At 37.6% G+C, this 25643-nt stretch overlaps 1 protein-coding gene across 5 annotated transcripts in view; it reads left to right on the forward strand.

The window, feature by feature from the left end:
- DENND1A (DENN domain containing 1A) overlaps window positions 1-25643 on the forward strand; it is a 263707-nt gene that overhangs the window by 109070 nt on the left and 128994 nt on the right. For all 5 annotated transcript variants that reach the window (XM_053473723.1, XM_053473725.1, XM_053473724.1 and 2 more), the window contains 2 exons: window positions 4063-4163; window positions 20541-20586. In XM_053473723.1, coding sequence (XP_053329698.1) covers window positions 4063-4163; window positions 20541-20586 — 147 coding nt within the window. The remainder of the gene's footprint in view (window positions 1-4062; window positions 4164-20540; window positions 20587-25643) is intronic.

The raw sequence follows: 25643 nt of genomic DNA on the forward strand, positions 1-25643 counted from the left end.
GAGGGTAACCCTGGCAAGATCCCCTTTGAAAGATTTTAGTGAAACATTTAATCTTGGAGTTTTCTTGAGCCAACTCAACTCATCTGTCATAAACCTTAATAGAATTGCTGAAATATAAGCATTTTAAATTTTAGTTGATTTTTTTTTACTTTTGATTGCTGATTAATATTTAGTTTCACTTTGTGGTACTGTATTCTGATTAAAGAACAATTAGTAAAACATGTTCACTGTACCTGTAAGCCCTCACACTAGCTATTATGTCTTATTTACTCATTTACATTAACTGCGGAGTGTGGAGGGCAAACTTGGCTGTTCTCACAAGTCAAACACTTCAGTGTTGGCCTAACTGTCTATTGAATCTGACCTCATATTTGAAAAAAAAAATCACAATAAAACATCCCATAGCAACCAATTATTGATCGATCGAAACTTAGCATCTGAACAGCACTGGCTTTGTTTCAACAAACATGGCTTTATAGTTTAGTGCACTTTATCCCCTTTTGTTTCTAGTTTAAGAGGTAAGCAGAGATGGGAAAAGGTGTTTTCGTTTTCAAACATTATCATTCCTGTAAAGCTTCCTCTTGTTGTTGAGAATGTACATAAATTATTGGAGATTTGTCAATAACAAGTATTTCTATTGTAATATAAGTCTACACGTAAGTTACTGCTTTAGTAGGATGGCGAACTGATATTATTATGTGTTATTTTCAATCTTGAAATCTTTGAACATCTTTTGTACGGCGCAGATGATACCCGTCATCTCACCTTTTACATTTTGAAGTGAATGAGACATCTCTGCTGTATATATCGTTCTCCTATGAAATGCAGATGAAAGGAGCAGCGAAATCTGCATTTATATCAGTCAGAGAACGGTGCAAGGGAAGGTTCATTCCGTATCTCTGATCTTTCTATCGTCTATCCAAAAAACGATCGTTTACACTGCCTTCTGCACTAAAGATGGCAGCCTGAATTCAAGCCTCCATCATGTCCGCTAACCTTATTTTATGTCGTTTTAAAATATAAGCAGTGTAAACGTCACATCTCTTGAAAATGGAAAAACAAGATTATAATACATGAAACATACATGTTACAAGACTAGAGAAGTCGTCTGTATGTAAGGGTTACGTGGGACGCTACTGTTTACCTCCTTGTTACATTTAAGCTCGGTATGTCGTGTAGCTACGTGATTCCTAGTGCTTCCTGCAGCAGAGGAATCTAACCTCTATTCAGCGAGGTAATTAATGCCTTTCAAGTTGACTCACACAGACAACTTTTGGCAGAATCCATTCATAATGTTTTGAATGTTGTGTCTTAAACACCAAACAATATGTCATCTGGCTGAATGAAAAATGAATAGTGTCTTAGGGCTTTAAATCTACAAATGACTGATTATTAAGAAACCTGTAATTTTGCAGATTGGGTTGTCTTGCCCGTTTGTAGAGCAGGAAGATTAAAGAGGAATTTAGTCGTATTTTTCCCCCCCTCTATAGAGTGATCTGGCTCCAAATGCGTATTGTCTGCTTATTGTAAGAAGAAACACCAAGCAGCCTCCTAGTGAAAAGTGATGTCTCTAAACAAACCCTAAACGTAGGCACGCCAACAGCAGTAGTGTGAGGTTGTACAGCAGTCAGGATTGAGATGTTTGATGGGTCAAGTGGTCCTTATCTGAGAAGAAACATCTGGACCAAGCCGTACGCTGTAGTGCTGTATGTCTAATCTGTGCTTCCCCACTGTGTTCACTGTTCGCTATACAACACAAAAGAGTTCCTCGTGGATGGTTTTGGTACAAAAACATAGAGAAGGTGCTAATACTGGTAAAAAATGGATAGTTTACAACCTGGATTTACATTTCTTTTCAGCCTGAATCTAGATCCACCCCTTCCCCTCAGAAAATAATGGGCCGTTCCACCTTTAAAAACTGCCTTACACAAAAGCAGAAATGATACGTTGTTCCCATAGAAACTGTCAATCATTTAGCTTTGCTTAGTATACTAGAGAGTGCAGTTAATGTTTGTGAAATTTGAATAGTTTCTTTAATAGATGAAGGAAATCATATGTGTACGGTGTTATCACACCTGGCTACTTGGGTAACCAGATCTTTGCACCCACATTCTGGTTATTTTTATTCTTTGTTTCAAAGTCTTACGTCACCATTTAACAAAGGTACTTTAGAAATACTTCTGTCCTTCAAACAGCCTACACTGATTTATAAAAATTGTTGTTTTATCTATTCATTATTCCTTGGTTTATCATCCACTACCTAGCATTCAAAGTATAGTAATGTCTTACCGCCTGCTTATCTTGTCAAAGTGGTCCTCCAAAAATCTATTGTTGTCCAAATAAACTAAAGAGATGTTTTGCCCCTGTTGTGATAAATAGGTCCCCAAGACTGTATTGTACACAAAGATTGTATGCAAGAGGCTGTAAGTGCTGGTAAGATGCCAGTGACGGAGCATGTGCACCAAGCTCTGCGTGTTCCATCAGGAAGAACAAGCTGCGTTATTTTAACTCAAACTGTGCTCAGCAGAAGGCAAGACCTTGTAACTGGAAGCTTCCCAAGCCGCACAGTCCCAGCTTCTTCTATTGTGAGCAAGTAAACACACAGACATAAACTGTTTGCTTAATTTGTCATTTTACTGATCCATCAGAGATGCAAGAAAATCAGGCAAGCAACGCACCCTTCCTGAAACTGATGTCATGGATTCGTTTTCCAGTGGGATAAAAAAAAACTGGATCCCTTTAATACTTTTTCAGAGCTATAGTTTGCTTTATCTTGATGGAAGGGAGTACAAAGATGATGATGTTACATCCGATTAAATTATACTTCAGAGCCATACAAGAAATCTGAGAGAAATCTAGGATTCTATCAGAGTTTCTCTGCTAACGCATGTGAGATCCCCAGTAGTTGTGCCTTAGGTTCCCCTACCTTCCATTTTTGACAGGTTTGAAGATGGTTGACGTGATTGAGCAGTGTTTTTGATCCTTGTATTGTTTACTCTCAAAGTTTTTATCTGTGCATTGTGTTGGCTGTTGATGTTCCAGCATTGCTAATCCAAGAGGTCTGATTCAGTACAAAAAGGATATTTCGGATGGTATGGGAATTAAATGCAAATTCCCAGTATTTACCTTTTACATTAAGCCTAAGATTTTGTGCAGTAATGTATGGATACCACTTTGTGTAAAACACATAGTTTTGTACTTAAACTTGAATTATTTTAGTTTACTTTTAGTGGACACTTATGTATATATATGTGTAAATATATATATGTGTGTCAGGGTTGCATATGTGGATTTTGAGACTCTAATACTTGCGTGGTGCAGAACGTTCAAGGTGGATTTGGAAGGAACGATCTAGGATAGCAGCGGTGGGGACCTAAACTAGGACAGAGCTGCTGAGGTCAATGCTGAGTATGTGCGTGCGTATATACATTCATACAATATATGTGGCTGACTGTATATATGGCTATTATTATTGACCTCTATAGAATGAATTTATAGTAGACTAAAAAGATCATGTGCTTAGCTAAGAACCTAAATAAAAAGTATTTGAACACAATTTTATGAATGTGGTACAGTAGATTTAAATGTGCAGATAATACGCTGATTCCATTTCAGGACACATTTCTTTTAAAACACAGTTTGAGATCTTGGCCAGTTCAAAGATTTAGTTACGTGTGTGATTGGGGATAAACCCTGGTACACAGGTAGTATATGTGAGAAGAGGCGATCTTGTGCAACCAGCCAGTACGGCTTATTCTTGCACAGAAGGAAAAATCACCATTTCTGTGGCACAAGAGGCAGCCTGGTGGCAGTTTTGCACTTTAGCTGACACCTCGTGAACTTTGGTGAAAAACATATCTGTGAACCCCTTTGTATAAATATGTTTAAAGGGTGGCATTTATTTTGCAGGCCAATTATCACTATTAAACATTTTTCACTATGTGATATTGAGTGAAAACATTTATGTGTTTGTGGAATATAGTTCAGGTAATGTGTGGGTTTTCATTTCTGCCTCTTTATTATAATAAACTTAGTAATATTTTATTTTGTGTAACCCTACAGCTGACTGCATGCATTCACGGATCATCCGCAATGCTGTTTCCAATGTATTGGCAACACGTTTACATTCCAGTTCTTCCTCCACACCTACTGGACTACTGCTGGTGAGTTGGGCTGCTCTTCTCATTCATCATCATCTTCGTAAAATACTGAAAAAAGGACTCTATCATTAGTATTGTTTCTTATAGTCATATCACCTTTAAAAATCATTACATAGTGTTACGTATTGAGAATGAATATAAAACATTGCTATTCATTTTTGCTAAAATTTCTCTACTTTATTTTCCTACCTAACATTTGATCTGCAATTCCCAGGTAAAGCCTGACTGTAGACACACAAGGACTGCTTATGTCAAAAGAATGAAGTTTTCTTACAGACTAACATTTATATTTTTGGGCTTACTCATGGCACCTCATGGTTGGGTAGGGGTTTACTTTTGAAGTAATTGTAATATGTGAGTTGTATGGATCCTTAAAATGACTAAGTTGTGTGAGTTTTTGGTCAGCAGTGCGTGTAATTGTGTGTGCATTTAATGAGTTTAATTGGTAAAGAAAATGGCAAAGATGTAACAGAGACGCGACACTTAAGCCAAACAGACGCTGCAGGAATTATTGAGCCTGTGGCTCCTTAGTCTGTAGTCAGAGAGTCCGCACTGCGCTCTGTCCTGCGCGAGCGGATGCCTCTTCACGTTTTATAATTAAGTACTAAGGAAGCTTCTCAGTGGGTTGTGTGGGAAACAGTGCAAGGTTCTCCCACTGCTCTATTTGTGCTTTTAAGGTTCACACTAATGATGCTGTATGAGATAAAAATGTTTGCTTGGAAACCCAATTACTTTTTCCCTTCAGTTTTATTACTTAATCCCCAGTAATTTTCCTTATATTTCTTTTCAGTTTACTTTTGAAATTCAGATGCATTTGTTCAGAGTTTGTGCACATTTACTATTTACTATGAACAGAAATGCATTATTTTTATAGTGGTGATTCTTCTATGGTTTATACGTACGTACGTTCTGATGCTCCGAGTTTTAGTAGATTCAGGGTGGATATTATTACAGATGCTGATACACATCTAAGATGTTGCTTTCAGTGTATAAATGCTGGATGTTATATTCTGTTGGAAACCCCCCCCCAGATAAATCCAACTTAAAGAGAGTCTGTCACTTTCTTAGTCCTACATTGTATATTTCTGTATATTTTTAAATCCGCAATATATATCAGAAACCCACCTTATGTGTTAACAACTAGGAACAATGATCTCTGTTCTGTCGTGTTGCCTGTTTATTTGCATCTTGTTGTTGTTGTTTTAAAATAACCAGATGAGAAGACAGTTCACAAGAGTAAATGAATGATGCAGATTTTGCCACAGCTTGCATTGAAATTTGCTTTACTAAGGCAAGATGGCCCTAAATAAACCAGGTTAAAAAAATGCCATTTTAATAAGACCTTGTACGTGATAGTCCCTCTTTAAATAAAATTTAAAAAACCCCTAACAAAAATGGCTCGATCAGCAGATGTTTGCTTCGAGTTATCAGGGCTTTTTACCTTTTGTTTATAACAGCAGTTGCCAGTACCTTCCATAAGACAACACTCTTTAACCTGTTACTGCCTGGCATAAACTTAAAAACAGATTACGTATTGCGTTTTATTTTATTTATTGCGTTTTAATATATGTTCATCACCATTTAGGAGATGTAAGGATAATTCTCAGTATATGAGAGCAATAGAAAAACCCTGTTCTAGTGCAACATAGTAAAAGATTGTGCTTCCATCTTATTTGCATCTGTAGACTCCTAGATGAAACAATTGATGCATCCCTTAGGCTACACCAGGTAACTCTTATAATTGCTCACAAATCAAGTATCTGTTACATCAGGGCTTGACAAATTTGTTGTGAATCTAGACGCCAGGTAAAAAAGTTAGGAGCCAGGATTTTTTTTAAACTAACAGTTGGTCAGGAGTGATCTGATCATCATCAGCCCACTTACTAAAATCACAGCGTTTGACCTGGAAGCACCCTGGACTTTCAGGTCAGCGTTTTTTTTTTTTTTTATTATTTTTTTTTTTAACTCTTTCGATGCTGATGTTCCATTGGAGCACAGCATTGACTGATATTTAGTCCCCACAAGCTTGTGGGGACAAATGTTAACCCCTGCAATGCCACGAATGTGTCATACACAATTGTGGCATTGAAGGGGTTAACGCTGCACTGTCGCTCTCATGGAGCGATCAGGCAGCAGGGGGTGTTGTGTCAGGTCCCCACACTCATGGGGAGACCAAATAACCCTCTCCCCCTGTCCCTGAAGCTGCCTCTGGCAGCTGGGACTCAATTGCTGGTCTATTGACCAGCCATTGCAGGGGGAGTCTCTGATGACTGCTGTAGGCTTCCATGCCTACAGGAATCATCAAAGGGCTTGTGGGGGGGCTCGTTTTTGCTGTTGCTGGTCTGCCTGGGCTTCCAGGCAGACCACCAGCAGCAGAGCCCCGTACAAAACGGGAATTAACACCTAAATGCCGCAATCGCGGCATTGAAGGGGTTAACGCTGCACTGTCTCTCTCATGGAGCGATCAGGCAGCAAGGGGGTGTTTAGTCAGGTCCCCACACTTGTGTGGGGACCCAATCAGGGGCGTAACTAGACGCCTCAGGGCCCGGGTGCGAGAATCTGTTAAGGCATTCCACCACAGCCCTATTTATTCCCTCTGTATTTGATAGCTGAAGATGTTTCACGTTACATTTGAATCCTAACACATGAGAGGGTATGGGCTGTCCAACTGTTTTTTCATTGAAACTTATGGTGTGATTAACAGTAAAAGTTCTCTGTGTATACTTGAATCTGCATTTAAGACGGACACTATATATTATGTCTGCTTATGCAGAGTACACTAGGATTGGTGCAATACAGTTACATGATTTTACAGCATCCAAAACCCTTAATGATTTCCTAGCTTCTGCTGCCATCCTGAGCCTTGAGTTACCTCTGAACTAATAGAGAGTGATTACCACTCCGCCACACAGATCTAAACACTCATTCATCAGTGTCCGACATGGATGCCTCAAGCTTCCCTTGGGATACATTCACAGACTGCACATGATATTTAATAAACTTGCCAGTTTGCCCAGTTGAGTGTCAGTCCAGTAATTGCAAATTCTCAAGGCAGTAGATGCCAGCATTATCATTTTGGCTTTAGTTTCCAGCATAACAAATGGGAGAGATTTCATACAAGAAATATTTACTTCATCCGGCAAGTGTTCTTCAGTCCCTTTTAGCTTATAAATTGTGGCTAAGATGTTGCTTCTCATAGCCTGGTTCAACTAGTTTGCTCTGTACAGAAAATATCTTCAGTATAAAAATACTGCCAATTTAGTGTCAGGCAGTTACTACAATGAAGAACATATATATATATATATATATATATATATATATATATATATATATATATATATGACAGCACAGGGGGTATGTAAAGGTAAGCCCCCCTACACCCAAACTAACACACTTACACATAAACACACATAAGCAGTAACACATACACCCCCCCCTGCAGGTTCACGGAGCCTAAGCTGCCTCACTACTATCACTAGGTCACACTGCTGAGGCTGAACCCTGTATTGTACACAAGCCATTTTCCTTAAGGGGTTAAAATAAATCCTAATCACCAAAAATCTTCCATACATATAAGGAGTCTTGCATTCACTCGTAATCTCATGAGACTCCGAGGCAGTCCTCTGCACTGAAAAGCATTGGGTAGTACTGTGCATGAATGTGCACGCAACTACTGAAGACGTGAAGTTCCATGCCATCATAATAGGGTTTAATGCACACCTATTCATGACAGTGGCGTCTCCAGCTTTCATATTTAGGGGGCTCATGGGGGGACAGGGACCAAAGTAGGGGGGGCAATTATAAAATTATATATATATATATATATATATATATATGAGTTAGACATGCATTTTTAACTACATAATATGTACTTATCTCTCTCTGAAGTAAAGACCATGATTGAAATATGATTTCAAAATAACAGCGGAACTGGCAGTTCGTTTTCAATTCTTTAAAATTGGCCCCTGCTGCCAATATATATAAATATTAGACCCTGTTGCCAATATATTTTTTTTATTGAAAAAATTGGACCCCAGGAAAGCATTTCCTTGGGCCCTGCTCCAAGCCACCTAGCATACAATCACTCTCTCCACTACCAAAAAAAAATATCTGTAAGAGTCAGTGCAGTCTTCCCTCCTTCTGACTTCTGACATTGAGTGGTCCTTTTCCCAGTAATCATCCCCAGAGTCCATTTGTCCCCTAATTCATTAAACCACACCTTTCTTTTACTTACAAATAGGTATAATTATCATCATTATTATTAGTAGTAGTAGTAGCAGTATTTTATATATAAGAAGTGCTTCATATATATATATATACATATATATATATATATATATATACATATATATATATATATATATATATATATATATATATATATATATATATTCAAAGTGTATGACAAAACTAGTATTGACAAACTAAGATGAACAGATATATTAGGTAAAGAGGTCCCTGCTTACAATCCGGAGATGCATTCAAGTTCTCAGCCCCCCTTTTAATTTTCTGGACCCGAGTGTCATTTGGGCAGTTCAGTCAAATAACTTCCACAATTATTAAATAAGCACTCAAGAAGGGTATTTCAGTAGGCATAGTTACCCAGTGCTTGTTTTATAGGATGTGTGCACCTACTGAGAAAAACCCCAGAAATCTATCTTTCAAGACAAATGCAAGACTGTAACTATGTTTAGCTGATGCGGGAAGACCTTATAATGGACATCCTGTAAATCAAGGAGTTAATGGAATCAGTCATGTGAACCTGCAACCAGTCATGCATAGCTCTATATTTTAAGCTGACTCCAATTATAAATACTTTATACACCGTAATGTAAAACCCCTCCGTGTCTCTGTCAGTTTATATTGTGTTATATGTCTACCAACATTTTACATAACTGGTAACTGATGCTTTTGCTGCAATAAACCATCATCTTCGGTAACCTACATTATCCCTTCAATGATTTTAAATGGAATTAATGTTACACTTCCTTTGTGTAGTTCTTAATAGGGATGCACCGAAATGAAAATTCGGGATTGAAACCGAAATTTCAGGATTCACTTGAAACCAAAAATGACCCCCCAACCTTTTTTTTTTTTTTTTTTAAATAGCCACACTTTTATTAAAAGTAAGTAGCCCACCAAAATTAGACAAAAAAATCAATAACATTAATATATATATATATGATTAACTCCTATCATGCCCAGGCATACCCAGATTCCAGCATGTACTGGCTGACTTGGCATGATAGGAGTGTGATTGCTGTTAATTATATATATATATATATATATATATATATATATATATATATATATATATATATATATATATATATATATATTGTTGTTTTTTCTGTCCAATTCTGGTGGGTTACTTACTTTTAATAAAAGTGTGGTTGACACACCAAAATTGGACCAACAGCAATCACGCTCTTATCATGCCCAGGCAGCCAGTACATGCTAGAACCTGGGCATGATAGCAGTGCGATTACAGGCTCCCTATGCCATGCTATCCTCCCACATGCCATGCTATCCTCCCACATGCCATGCTATCCTCCCTCCATGCTAACACACACTCATTTACAAACATTCATATACTCATTCCTTCCCTTAATCACGCATACTTGCTCATACATCCTACCCCACCCCCTTACCTGAACTGCAGATCTCTCATTTGCAGGGTCCCGGCTGTGCGAGCATCTTCTCTAGCCCCGCCCCCAGGGGAAGAAGGAAGGGGGCAGAGTCTTGTGATGTGCATTCACATGACTCCGGTGAGTTCCTGCTTTTCCTGCCCGGTACAAGAGACCATGCTCGCACACTGTGAGAGCAACAAACAAGTTAGCAGCCCAGTCCCTGCGGACGATTATTTTCGGACGTTTTTTTTTGTTTCGGCATTTTGTCGATAATGCCCTTTTCGGCTGATGTATTTCGGCCACCGATGTATTTCGGCCACCGATATATATCGGTGCATCCCTAGTTCTTAAGTTTCCTTATTCGTCCCTTTTGGAGCAGATCTTTCATGTTCTGTATCTAACAGTTTAGTGCAGTAAATTAAACGGTGTAATAAAGCATCATATAGACAAAGTAAGTTAACTTTTTGGAATTGCCTGGTTTATTGCAACTGTTCGCAAAATGTGATCTGATCAACTAATCGCTCTCTTGAAGTCATTCCACGGCATCTTTATTGGATTAAGGTCTGGGCTCTGACTGGCCCCTTCAAAAGGCATATTATAGTTAAACTAGTAGATTTACTTCAATGTTTCTGGTCATCATCCTGCTGCGTTACAACCCACAAAGCAGCAGCTTCTTCTGCCTTGTCCTGCCATGGACTCCATGCTTGTTTTGCATATGGTAGACTCATTAACAGAAATGTTAACCAGTTCCAATGATTCAGTCAAGCCTTTAACTATTGCTCTAGGGCTCCTTTTTACTTCATTGAGCATTCTTCGTTATGCCCTTGGAATCATCTTGGCTCGGTGTCCACAGAGAGACTAGCCGCGGTACTTAATAGTTACCATTTAGAAACAGTTTGTCTAGCTATGGACTAATGCATTTGTAAACTCTTTGAGATTACTTTGTAACCCTTTCCAGCTTTATGCAAATCAATAATTCTTGATTGCAGGTCTTCTGAAATTTCTTTTTTGTGAGGTATGATTCACATTAGCAGATGCTTCTTGAAAAAAGCAAACTCATAATGTTTGAGTAGATTTTTTATGTCAAAGTAGCTCTAAAATACACCTGCAATCTTGTTTCATTGATTGGACTGCAGGTTTGCTAACTCCTGACTACAGTTAGCTTTTGTTGAGGTGATTAGCCTAGGGGTCACCAACTTTTTTCAACCTAAACTGTGAAGGTTTGATGTCTTCATTATGGACAAGAACAATACAATAATTTGTGTTATTAGTTAAAAAAGATTGTATGTGTTCATTATTGTAACTTGGATGGGGATCATATCATATGTTAAAACTAATTTATACATAAACGCTGGAAATTCCAAAGGATTAACTTACTTTTCTTGTCACTGTATATGTAATAGAAATATACCGTATGTGTGTATACCGTGATTTTTTCCTTCTTTTTTTGGTGGAAGCAGGTTGGTGCCTGTAACCATTAGATAGTCTCCAAAACAGTTACGAATTATGAAAAACAGGCTCAAGCTGTAGCTAATTTTAAAGCCTACAAAGCGAATTTAAAGGGGCCCTTCAGCTGTCTAAATTGCACATGATGGCTGGACTGTCCTTTTTAATGTTTGGGGTGAGAGTAATCAGTTGTAGGACTGTAGCAATTTATGACAGAATAGTAATAGTTTACTAAAGTTCAATTATTATTTCGGGGTGTGAGAAGAAAACGGTAATAAATCAGTAAGGCAATTCAGTAAGCCATTGAGGTTCTCCACATTAAACAAGCTTTAAAACCGGTCTGTGCCTTCTAGTGAGTGATAAACGGACTAAGTGTGTTGGATGGCCGTTTTTGCTGCTAGCGGCTGCCTAAGGTGGGTGAGGCATTTAACGGAAACTTCCCTGTATTATTTGTAAAATAAGGCTGATTTACATACAGTAAATTACTCCAATAATGTACTTGTTAAAGTGTATCAAAGAAATGAAGTAAAAATCTCTAACATAACCGTATCATGTACACATTACGTACACAATGTGTACTCTAAAATACTAAGTACTAAAATACTGGGTTCTTTCATGTCTGCATCTGTCTTTAAATAATAAAGTTCTATTCTCTTGAATATAATACAACAGATTGGTTACAAATGTTCTCACGAAGGGCTGCCACTCAAGGCTGTGTATAGAAATATTTTTGACATAGTAGTAGGATAATGAAAAAAGCACATACGTGTCATCTGAACAGACTAGGCATTTAAAAGTATGAAAAAATTATGCTCTTTGCCTAAGATGTTTTTAACAAAATTATCAGGTGACAGTGTCAACACAGCCACAGATTTTGCTTTTGAACCGATATTGCTGTGTGGTGCCTATGTCATGTATTATTGGTGCCTATGTCATGTATCATTGGGTGTGGTAGAAAGGGCAATGTGAGGAAATGAAAAATCTCCTGAAATTTTACAATAGCTAAAATATTTTTTTTTTTATAAAATATAAGTGTCTTATGAATGAAGTACTGTGGGGAATACAATGAAAAGTTGTTAGTCATTCAATGAACTTTAGTTCTCTAGCATTGCCGTGTGTGTGTGTGTCAGGTCCACCAGAAATCGCTTAACTCCTTTTCATTTTATCATAAATATTTTGTATTCTCATTCTATAGACACCTTACCATAATGGTAAAAAACGTGTTTTCAGGCATTTTTACACGACTGTGACCCCTTGATAGCTAACTAAGTAATTTATCATGAAAGTATTATTGCAAATGATTGTTAATAGAATATCAACGATAGGAATGTGAATAAGCAAAAAAATGTACATTATGTGTTTTTTGTTGATAGATATTAGGTAAGCTTTTTAAGAACTTTTTTAAGGTCAAATTGAGGTCTCTGGACCTATAAAGCAAAAAACATTCTTCTTACAAGGAAAGGGATACTGCTGAGAACCATTGAGAAGGGTTTGTTAATTACTACTACTTGTTTAGCTTAATTTTAACAGTGTTGCATATTACATTTACTTTTACTTAGTACATGTACAGCTGCTCTATGGGATTCTTAGCTCTTCTGTATTACTTTATCTTCTATCATGTCATCTCTGCATGTTTTAACTCATAACTTGCATGTCTGTTTTTGTTTCTAGAAAACTGATGCAAACTATATAATGTAGACTTTAGTATCCATAGCCTCGACGGATTCTTTCCGTGAGCTGCAGGAGGAGTTATGTGTTTATCAAGACAAATCCTTTGGTGCGTCAGTCTGAGAGCACAGCATACTAGATTGGCATGGTGTAGTCTCAAACAAAACCAAATAAGCTTAGAGGTGCACGGCGTACATTCTCAAGTATTTAACTCTGCTAGATTTGGTAAAAGACATGATACTTGTTGTCAAATGGCCTTGTTACAGCTAACTGTCTTGCGGAGCAAACAACCCTCCTCCTCCTCCTCCTGCAGCTCCTTCACTTCTCTCTCTCGCAGTCAAACACAAAATGAGTACCACTGAGTACCGCAACTAAATGAATGGTAAATAAATTGGTGTTAAATAGATGTATCAGATAATTACCATGTGTGCGATTACAACCTAATTAAAGATCAAGCCCTGAAAAAGATAATCAGTTGTTTTTTTAAAAGCACAATTAGAGCCATCCTGATAATTGCAGGTTTCAAAATCATACTTTTTTTTACTAGCGATTTGGTGTAGCTGTTTCCTTCTTCAAACACACTCGATAAAACACAGTCTGTCGGAGTCTATTGATGCCGTCCCAACTATCCATTTCTTTATTTTGTGGGCCACATGACCCACATATTTGCTTTGTCCACACCTGTGCTCCCAACAGCAGGGCCTGGCCTTCGCCCCTCTTAACATGTCTTTGTCAGGCAGTCAATGAATAGCTAATCTTCAATCCCCATGTAAAAAGCTATTGCAGCCCACACCGTTGTCCTGAAAACTCCTACCAGCATGTACCTGAAGCAAAGCTGGCAGCAGCAGCCTTTATGTGTTAATTACACATGCGAAGCCTATTATACAGAGAAAGGATAACCTGCTGGCAGTGAAAATGAAGTGAATCTGCCCTTCCTGTGCAGTAAGTAAATTGAAGGTTCATTTCGACCGGAGATAATAGTTTTCAGGTTCCATTTTGTGTATCTGCGACTCGGGGATGTACTTAACATTTAAATCATCCATGGGGGAACAAACCTCCTTCAAATTTAAATGTTTCAGGCTCCTAGCACTTCACTTAAAATGCTAGTTATCCCTGCTGGCTTGACATCCATCGCAGCTTCTAAGGTTTTTTTTGCTACTAGGTAGATGGGCTTATAGAATAGATGTGATAGTTATTAGCATAGAATCAAATTTCAGGGCTGTTTTTCTTATCTGTAATTTTTCTTTAATATTGGTGGTTGAAGAAATGCCACACGGTTTCAAGAATATAAAATTCTTGTTCTACAGCTGCCAATATATTTCCTTCAGGGCCTATGTTAGCTTCAACATCTGAAGCTATAATTTACTTAAAAAGTACTCAGTTCATGTTTGACCCATGGACTTTGTGGGTCTGCTTATAATTAATTTGTTTCTTTTTAATGTCTCCACTAAGTATGCATAAACACAAACACAGCGCTGAACAAGTTGTAATTTAAAGATAAAACTGGCTTAACCTATTCAATGCCAGGAAGCACAAATTGAGACATGTAGATCTTCCCGGAACTTTCACAGAAATTTCGCAGATGTCAAGTTCTGCTTCATAATGAAATTTACCTCCATTTGTTTTCATTGAGAGGTTTGAATTTAGTAAATAGATCTTTTACAGTGGTTCCTGGAGAAAAAGGTAAAACATTGATATGTTTGAATTTAATGAGTCGGCCAGATAACGGGATTTATTCCATTGGAGCGGAAGAAGATTTCAGAGACAAAATTTCTAGCTCAAACTTTGGTAGTAATTTTTTGATCATTACAATGTACTGCATTGTGTAAAAAAAATAAAATAAAAAAACCTCAGAAAATTGTTCACATTACAGTAACTTATTAATGCATTAGGTTGGTTCAGATGTCTTGGAACCATCGCACACATATAGTATGATATTCTCAGTAATATTCACTGATCGTGTAATTTGTATGGCCAATGTAGATTCTTTTTACAAAAACCTGTAAAGTAGAAAGAAACATCTACAAGAAATGTATAGCTTGTATTGTTATATAATCTGTCAAAGGGAACGGCAAGAATTAAACAGCCATGACACTGTATTCAGATCCTTCCTTCTGATACATGGGTGAAGAATACGTTTCTGACACAAGAGCATTGTGAACGGTTCCATACACTCTGGTTTCCTTGGTGCCCTCGCCGGATTTCTCCCAAGCTTTGCATGGCTTCTCTGGGCCTCTGATCTATTTTAAAAAACCTATTTCACGTTTCTTTAAAATGCGGCTCTTCATCTGTTTCATGTCCGCTTTTATTGAAATGAATAGAATCTCTCACATTTGTTGGGTGTTTTCAGGGCGCCGTGTCTCGGAGATGTACCGAGTCTTTGTGGGTCACTTTTGGGGTCAGGGACCTGAGAAAAGCATCATATTCTTCTATTGTGCAAAATGTATAACTCCTGTACTTTTCTTGGATTTTTTTTTTCTTCCTGTGAAAAAAGTGTTCCTCACCCCTACTTCGAATCATTCATTAAATAATAATAAAAGGAATTTCCATTACATATTTTTAAGTCTCACCTATGTATCCCATGGTTTGCAATAATTAACACTTTTAGCAGAATTCATCATAGCGTGCTGTCATCTGACAGTGAAACGACGGAAGGATTGCATATATATATATATATATATATATATATATATATATATATATATATATATATATATATATATGTACATGTACATGCACAGACACACACTACTGGGAAAAAGTTTTAGGCAGGTATAAAAAAAAATACTGTAATAAATGTATTTTTTTTATCATTTAACAAAATGCAAAGTGAGTGAACAGAAGAAATGTCTAAATCAAATCTGTATTTGGTGAGGCCATCCTTTTGTCTGGAAAACAGACTTCGTCTGGTAGGTTTTTCCAGACATCTTGGAGAACTAAACACAATTCTTATGTGGATTTAGGCAGCCTCGGTGGTTTCTCTCTCAAAGTTTAATCCCAGACAGATTCGATGTTCAGATCAGGGCTCTATGGGTGCCATACTATACCTTCCAGGACTCCCTGTTCCTCTTTACACTAGAGATAGTTGTTAATTAGTTATGTTGTATGTTTGACTTCATTGTCATGTTACAGAACAAATGTGGGTCCAATCAGATGCCTCCCCGTAGGTACTATATGATGGATGATCCCTGTAGTTCATAGTATTGTGGAGACAATTCTGACCAAATCCCCAACTTTGTTTGCAGAAATGCAGCCCCAAACTTGCAACGACCCTCCACCATGCTTCACTGTTACCTGCAAACACACATTCTTGTACCGCTCTGCAGCCCTTCAGTGAATAAACTGCCAGATTTTGACTCATGAGTCCAGATCACCTGATACACCCCAGTTCTTGTGCTTTCCTGAATAGTCGGCCTTGTTTCCACATTGAAGGTATGGCTCTTTTAGCCCCATGTCTTCCATAAAGACCATCTCTGACTAGGTTTCTTTGGGCAGTAGATGGATGTGCCAGGGTCTCATTAATGGCACTGCTGGCTATGTTTTGATTGCGAAGGGAAGTAAGCATGATGTGTCTTTCATCTGCTGCACTAAGTTTCCTTGGTTGACCACTGTGTCTACATCCTCAACATTGCTCATTTATTCATGGTTCTTCAAAAGGGCTTGGACAGAACATCTGAAAACCCCTGTCTTCCTTGAAATGTCTGCCTGTGAGAGACCTTGCTGATGCAGTATAACTACCTTGTGGCTTGTTGCTCTGCTCAGTTTTGCCATAGTGTGTGACATTTGACATTAAACATCATCATCCTCATCTTGTAAGTAAACGTGGTTGTCCCTCACCCAGTTTTATTACTCCTGCACAGCTCTTTCTGTTTCAGTTAATGATTGTTTAATCATACATCATCTATATGCCTACAAAATCCATGACTTTTTGAACCTAGAAGAATAGATGTTGTTTTAAAGGCAAAAGGCGGTCACACCAAATATTGATTTGATTTTAGTTTTTTTCTTCTATTCATTCACAAATTTTGTTAAATGATAAATTCTTTTTTCCACACCTGCCTAAAAGCTTTGCACAGTGCTGTATGGAATAGCTATGAAATGTTTTCTTTATGGAGATACTGGCATCTACTCACTAAAAACAAATTCATTGGAGGTGAGTTCAGAAATAGGTCATCTGCACACACTGGCTGCAAGCAGAAGTACCCAGGCTGCAGTCAGTAATACAGATCAGTAGGCTAGGGATTGCAGCACAGGGTGTAAGAGTTAAGTCACAGCCTGGATAAGCATCATACTTTCAGATGTGACTTCATAAATTCAAGTCCTATGTCATAACCCTGATCAGAAGTCTGGAGACCTGTGGTAATGCATGCTTGTAACGGTTCCTGTGCTGTCAGTGACTCGTGAGCTACCAGAGTGTAAATATGTGTATATAAATATAATATATATATATATATATATATATATATATTATAATATAATTTGTTTTTGTTTAGTGCATTTAGGAACCCAGATTTAAAAGTTTGCAACAATTCACGTGTTTTTATTTATGAATGTGTGCCCTGTTTGAATGTGTACTTCATGTTATGAGTTACAGCTGATGCTAGCTACTGTATTTTTCCTTGTAAAGGTCAATGTAGAAATGATCAAGTTCAGCCAAATTGAATATACAGCACTAAATGTAAACGCAGTCCTCTTAATCAGAAATATCTATCTTAAAACCTTCAGTTCTGAGTTTTAGTTTTCATGGAATACAGAATCTCATTTGTCGACAGCTGATTTCAGCACTTGTGACATTCTAATTAAACACATTATTCTTTCCTGTCCATCTCTTGATTAGCTGCAGATCACATAAAGATGGACATGGTACTGTTAATTAAATTTCTCAGATTTTAGTTTTTAGATTCTATGTGACAGCCTGTGCTTTGGACAGATTAATAGGTAGTTGGATACTGTCCTGTATCCTTGCTATTTCGAACACCCCCAAGTTCCATCAGTCCAGGCATTTCTTTTCTGAAGACTTTTGTGGTTCTATTATTTTCTACCACTAAAGCAGCCATGCAACTAAAACTTGTTAATTAGGAACAGATTTGTTTAATCATTATTTAGAACAAAAAAAAAGCAGAAATAGTTAAAAATGTTAAGAATTTTTGGGCTGAAACTTAGCCTTACAATCATGGAACAAATCATGAAACAAGTGTCTTTTATAAAAAACAACAAAAAAAACCTTACAATCTAATGTGTTATGTCATTGTGGCACTTACCAATGATACATTTCCACTTTAACGCTGCATTGTATCTAAGAATGGGATGAAGAGAAGGGCAATAACACCAGGACAAGAATTGGATTTGACTGTCTTTATTTGTCATCTTGTCTCACACAACTTCACTATGTATCCTTACAATGGTATTAAATGGATTAAAAAATCGATGTTGTGTGTTGTTTTTTTTAATAAATATAAATGTGTTAAAAATATATTGGTTAAAACATTTCTATAAAAGCTTCTGAAAGTTGGGAGATCGCACCTTAAATAGGCTGTATCCTAAAGCATTATTTTTCTGCAGTGTTATTGACTTATTAATCTGATCCAAAGGCATGCGGAAAGCAAAATATATACATGGAAAAGTGCTAGTACTGTTTTTGGATGGTTTTCGGTTCTCATGACATTTCAAGCCAGAGGGAATATTGCATTAGATTTAAATTGTTTCCTTATTGTTGGTTAACGTGGTTAAATTATGTTCCTTTGAAGTTTTCTTGCACCAGTCCCACTATGAGATGACCTTAAGGTCTTGGGGGAAGTGTTTGCTCTCCGGTAGATGTGGTGACACTGTTGGAAAAGAAATAGCTAATGAAAGCCATCCTATCAAAAAAAAAAAAATTCTAACAAACTCTTTAATTGCAGGAGACCCATTGTCAATGTTGTAAAAATGTTGCCCCTTCTGTTTAAGAGATATCTGCCAGAAATGACAACTGTCAAGACCTTCCCATTCTGGACATTTTTCCAAGTATATGAAGACATTGGCTGTGAAGTTTGGTGGCAGCGAAATGCATACATCTGAATAATAATTAGTAGTGTTATTTTAAATCTTGCTTTTTTCGATTTACGGAAACTTATAGAAATGTAGAATCTGACTGTTTCCTATGGTTTTTGCGCCAGCAGGGACATTTCCCCTCCGGGAAACTGGAGATCAGACTGTCATTAGATAGCCTGAGGTAAATAATAGAGAATACTCAAACTTCCTTTCAGGCGTCCTCTGCCGACGGAAACAACGATTAAAATAAAATAGTTCCAAGAGGGTCTATCAATACCCTTCTGTGACCTCTGATGACCCCCAAGATTGCTCACCACTATTGCGTCCAGCAACGGTAGAGCCCTGTTTCTAATCATATTTAGTTAAGCTGCGGAGAGGATCAAAGTGAAGAGCTGGAGGAACAGTGTTTTCACCTCTTCAAAAATAAATGAATAAAAATGGTGTTTATAAATAGTCAAACAATATAAACATAGCAATAAAAATGAATAAAGAAACCCCAGCGGAGTCACCATGACTTTGTAAGGGGAACGATTTGGCTACATGAAATAAGAGCTAGCACAACGAGCATGTAGACCTGGTGAAGATGGATACGTCCCAGTAATTCAGAGCTTTGGACGTGACAAGTCCCATTCCCTTTACCTGTGCTGAGCTCTGAAACAAAGCAGGCGGCCCTGGGTGCCGGAGAGTGATTTCTGGTCACCATGGCGACCTGGCACCCTATGACCAGGGTTTGAGGAGCCCTGGTCATAGGGACTTAAATTGACAGATTGAGCGAAGAGTGTGAAATTATACAGTAATAATGTAATATCAACACAATCACTTTACACATGTGGAGAATCCCCATTGACATGATGATATACTATATTTAATTTTATGTTTAATTGTGTTAAAAGGGAACTAATTGTGTGCAGAGAGATTTTTCCAGTTTTAAGAACTGCATTTACAAATAACTTTTCGAGAACTCTAAATTGCTATATAGCCAGTATAAACTGTTTTGTCTGTGATTAAATTAATCATGATATAAATATTGACATGTTGCATTTAAGGTGATAAAGCCTTATGGAGGTGATTTTAAAAAAATATAGCTTCAAACGTTCAACTCATCTGCATACTGATAATTTAATAAACATACTGTTCACTAAATCAGGAGTTTGCAGAAGAGTTGAATTTTTCAGTTCATCAACTTTGCTATGCCTTATGACGTTATAGCACCTTTCTTCTGTAATACATAATTAATGTCTGGACATTTCTCGAGTCATCTCACTGACTTTCATATGTTAAACTGACACTGCAATTCCAAGTTTAATGACTATACCCCTTTTGGTTGTATGTATTATATATTGCAGGTTATGTATTTTCCCTTTATAACTACTATGTATTGCTTGAATGCCGGTTTTCTAACAGTTCAGTTTTTCAGGTGAATAGAGCAAAAATAGACAGATGGGAGGAGGGTTCTTTTTAACGTGATTTTTGCTAAGATGATGTTGGTATGTTGAAACTCCCGTTTGTTGCATATAAATCCATTGTTAGCTTTTCCAACAAAGCAGGATTTGGATTTATTATGCTTAATGCTGATGCACTTTTTGTCTCTCTTGTTTTCCGACAGTGCTCCCATGCCCTACCTCATAGGAATACACTCAAGCCTAATGGAGGTAGGTTTCTTACTTTTTTGGAAAAACAAAATCAGAACTTAAAAGTTTCCTAAGTATATAAATATTTGTGTTAAGACCCGAACAGATATTTTGAATATGCAACCAGCTTGTAATATTTACTCTTTGATTTCTCCGTGGGAAATATTCCACAGCAACGTTATAACGTTCATTCTTATCCTAAAACAGTTGGTGTCAAACAGCTACGCAGACTTGAGGTATCAGATCCTTCTGTATGGAAGGTGCTGAGAAGGACTAACCTTTTCTTTTCATGGCCAGACCTGTTTTTTTTTAATCTGTTAAACGTGCATTATAAACCATTCCCTATGCACTCTGCGGCACAGATGCGCAGATTCACAGACAGAGGTAAGCTATACCAGCCGGTACGTGGCAGAAGTCATTATTTTATTTTTATGGTGTTAGGCATACTGAAACTGACACAACTGATTAGTGTAGAGAAAGTATTGTGCTATTCCTTTATAACTTGGGAGCTAATCCGTCAGCAGCACACTAGCTCTGTCACTAAAGCCAGATTATATTACTTGTTCTGCATCTCTGGGAATTTGATGAAAAGCCTGGAGCGTACTCTGCTTGCTCCCTGTCAGATATTAGGACCAAGACGTGGCTCCGTTTACGTGCACTGCAGAAGCATGGCTTGATTATTTCCTGTGTTTGATCACAGCAGGTTGCCACAGCATCCATTCCTCAAAAAGCCGTCTGCTATTTATGAGTTAATAAAGGCCAATGAAATTTCTGCACAGATAAGAATTATTCTGCTCATTATAAAGATCTTGCACTCTCCATTGCCGCTCCTCCCTACTATTTAAGAAAACACAACAAAAAAACACACAACTCGATTGCTGTTGTAAACTTGCAGTTCTATTTCTTGTGTCAGTCCTGAGCACCTTAAAAGACACACAAAGGAATAAGATATCTGCCCTCACTCCATATTGTATCTCTTAACCACAAGTTGAATGCTCCGCTGCACGTTCATGTTTTCTGGGCAGGGCATTCATAAATAGTATATGTGTATATAAATATATACATATAAATAGTATATATGTGTGTATAAATAAGCTGCTGCTGTGTTGGATATCTGGGTACCACAGCAGAAAAGTCATCAGGCCTAATTAATGCAGAACCTAATCATATTTTTTATTTCATCTTTAAGAGGCATTTTTATATGTAGGCAGAGGTCCCAAGATCGGAAAATGGGCTTCAGGGGGATTGGTAGGGGGGTGTTGAATTTGGTGCCGCTGTGCGCCCCCCTTTGTGCACAGGGGCTCCTCCCTTTTGAGGGAGCACTCCAGGAGGCCTGGTTAATGGAGATGATATAGGGGAGGAATGGACGAAAAAAGAAGAATAAGAAGAGGCGGAGCTGCTGAATAGGAGTCAGAGAAACGGAAGCACTCGGCGGAGACATTGGTATGGAGACATTGAGAGAGAGCATGCGTCAGGGAGACTTGAGAAACAAATGCATATCCGGGAGACTTGGGACCTCTGTGTAGACATTATAAAGGGTGCATCCGTGAAAAAAGACATTTCTGAATCTTGCATTACAGACAGGGAGTTTTATTTAATTATTTGTTTGATGTCGCCTAGAGCATACAAAGATTCACATGATTTTGTTGGTGAATGTCAACCAGGATACACTTCAAACAGTCTAAGCATCCTGCTTTGTACAGAGTCATGAATGCAGTGCATACCACGTTACACAGTAAATAAGGTTGAAAAAATACCTAAATCCTTCAACACGTCTACCTAACCTTTCTACTTTTAATCCAAAAGAAGGCAAACCTCACTAATTAAGATACTTTGAATTCTGAATCGAATCAGGGGGGAAATTTCTTCTTGACTCCAGAAGGCGATCTGATTTCTCCTTGGATCGAGAAGCTCTAAAATATTGATGTTATTCTATTTATGGCCCTGTATGTCATGCCTTTTGTAAAAAAAAAAAAAAAAAAAAAAAAAAAAATATCTAGACCCCTTCATCTAGGTACCTGTCATCTCATGTGTTTGATAACACCACCTCCCTTGGCAGTGAATTCTGTAGCTTTATTGTCCTTACTGTACTGTATTGTCAGTAGCAACGATATCCCTGGCTATTTTATTATTATATGTCCAATTTTGTTTTTAAATATATTTATTAATGTGAAAGCTAACTTCAGCTATGGTATAGGATAGACATAAAGCTTAAAGATAATTTTCTGCTCTTGGGTGTATATATTTGTTTTAGTAAGTAAGGTTTCTTCCCTCTGTATCTATCAAGGGTACTTTGCTCTATGAGATTTACAATAAAATCAGACTATAGTTTGAAGTTTCAAATCCGTGAACACTGTGAATTAGCTAATTTGGAAGGTGTGCAAAAGTGATTGTGTCCACACTTGACCCAATTTGCATCCACTCCCTGCTGTTTGTGAACGTGCAGCAAACATTTAACTGTGCATTATTTGCGCATATATTTGGTAGATTTAAAGTAATAGTCAATAAATGAAAATGTTCATTTTGTTAGTGCCCAGCTACATAATAAATGAACTTTAACATATTATAATGAAGTGTATTGTTGGATTGTAATTGGTTTGGGTCGTAATTGGTGCCCTGGTGTTTATTAGCATCTGGCTACAAAGCCTGTGTGCAACTTAACATTGCCACTAGTACATTGTATGAATAGTAGGATAAGGATATACATGCCGTTCATCTCGCTGAAAAGGCAGATTGGTGTCTAGCGGAACTTGCCTTCTTCTATAAAAGTGCTGGTGAAATAGCTCAGTTGGTAAATGCCCTGACCGCAGAACTTGTTTAAACTGCAGGGTCAACTTTGCTCTTCAGCCTTCCGAGGTTTGATAAATGAGTACCATCAATTGGGTAATAATAACTAGACCTGTGCACGGCGAGTATGTTAGCTGTCACAGAGAAAACCCTCATGTGGGTGGACGTGGAAGCAATTGATTGGGTGGTACTAGCACCCAACAAAGTATGAAGGGCCCCTGCTGCTCGGAATTCCCATTTCCAACTTCTGCACCTCTCTGCTTAGCATGCCCTTTTTTTGTTGCATCTCATGCACAAGGATGTTATTCCCACTTGCCCTTAACCCTTTGGTCACTCAGAAAGGCCAACATGTACTCTAGGGTGTCCATGATGGCTTGCATGCCACCTTTCAGCTTCCCAACCTCCATTTATAATCTTTCACCAGGAAAAAACTCTCTTTGTAAGTCATTTATGTGTTGTTCAAGGTAGGTAAGTAAGGGGGTGAATTTGCCCAACGCAGCAGTGCTCTGGCTAAAGTCCTTGGCCCCATCTCTAAATGGCTTCAGGACCTCCACCATCTGCCCCAATGGGTTGGACACCCAATACTCTGCTCAGAGGACATGGAGTGAAGAGCCTGCTGCTTCTGTAGGATCCGCTCCATCATGTTCAGGGTGGTGTTCCAGCGGATGACTATATCCAGACATGGGTCTGCTTCTTGGAAACTCAGTACATCCAAGCTATGATACCTGCATTGAAAGTATTTCACACTTATAATAATGATGTCAAAGTGTTCATAGAAGTTGTATTTGAAGTGTTCTGTAATCTTTTTTTAGTTTGTACAACTAAACATATTTGAAGCAGAGTGAACTGAAGTCCAGTTTCTTGTGTTGCCTTACATAATGCATAGTTCAAATGATAAGATTTAATTGAAGAAGTAAATATGCATTTAGTGGGGAACGCTTGCAGAAGACGCAGGTGTTGACACCTTATAAATCAGTGAGTTTAAATCGGTTTCATCTACCTTTAGTTCTCATGCAGCTCAGAAATTACAGAATTGTTTCTGAAATGCGTCCATCAGCCCAAGAAGGCTCGTTCCTTAGCTATGACGAGTTCTGAATTGGATGCTACTGTTCTGTCAAGCTGCAGATATGTTTAATACACTGCCACTGAAAGGTGCTATGGCCACCTGAACAAAGCCACAGAGAAGAATTTTCTAAAAACGAGTGCTGTAGTGAATAAATTGTGCACGAATCAATGCAGTCTCAAACTGATACAGATTATAAAACAGCAACGAAAAGTAATGCTTTAAGGTTTTTCTACTTATAAAAGGTTTTTTTTTTTTTTTTTTTAAACAAGTTACCACACAAAAAAAGAGAAATATGTGTAAGAGCATAAACACAGATTATAAAAGACAGCTACAGGATATTTTGTTCCATACCTAGCTACCATGCTAAAAACCTCTTCTACTAATCACTTTGAAGACTGTTCACTCATGTTGCTTAGGTTTGCAAATGGACATTTTTCCCCCCAAGTAATTGTTTGTGTATGGATTACAAAGAAGAAAGTCTGCATGTCCTCTCTGTATGCTTTTATAGACATATTTTTGTACATCAGAGAGCATCCAATTTAGCTCTTAGATAAATTTACTTTCTCCTTTTATATATATAAAAAATCTCAATGAGCTATTTGATCTGCCATTTACTGGTAAATAAAGTCTAATTTGCAGAGTTATGTGTGGAGAAAGGGAAACCTCAGTCACACAATTACAATAGTTTACTTGGTATTGTGTTCTCAGATGTTAAAAGCATTGTGTCTGTCGGCTCTCGGCTGAACTAGCATACTTAAATAAGGGAAGTATATAACAGATCACCGGCTTTTTTTTACCAGCCAGCCGTGTGGCACTTTCTGATGGTTTTACAAGTCCAAAACATTTTAATGTTCTCAATTTCAGTGCAAGTACTGATATAAAAAATATATATTTCCATTAAAAATAAATAGACTATAAATCGCTTGGTATTGGTGTCCAAAGTTATTCTAAAGTTGCTTTACATTATGTAGGAGACAGGTCTTTACTGTGGGGGTTACCAAACTATATTATTTTTACTGATGTTCCTGCAAATCAGAATAGGAACCTTGACAAGTGTGTTTATTATCAGGTTCTCATTGCAACCCCTTAATTTCATGTCTGTCTCACGTGCCGGCATAGAGATACTGGAGGGAGATTTTAATGTTTTAACACTGTAACACTTTTCATCTATACTGGCAAAATTAATAAAAACACATCATATCCAAATCATATATCACTACACAAA

The sequence above is a fragment of the Spea bombifrons genome, chromosome 8 (assembly GCF_027358695.1).
Source record: "Spea bombifrons isolate aSpeBom1 chromosome 8, aSpeBom1.2.pri, whole genome shotgun sequence".
NCBI lineage: Eukaryota > Metazoa > Chordata > Amphibia > Anura > Pelobatidae > Spea > Spea bombifrons.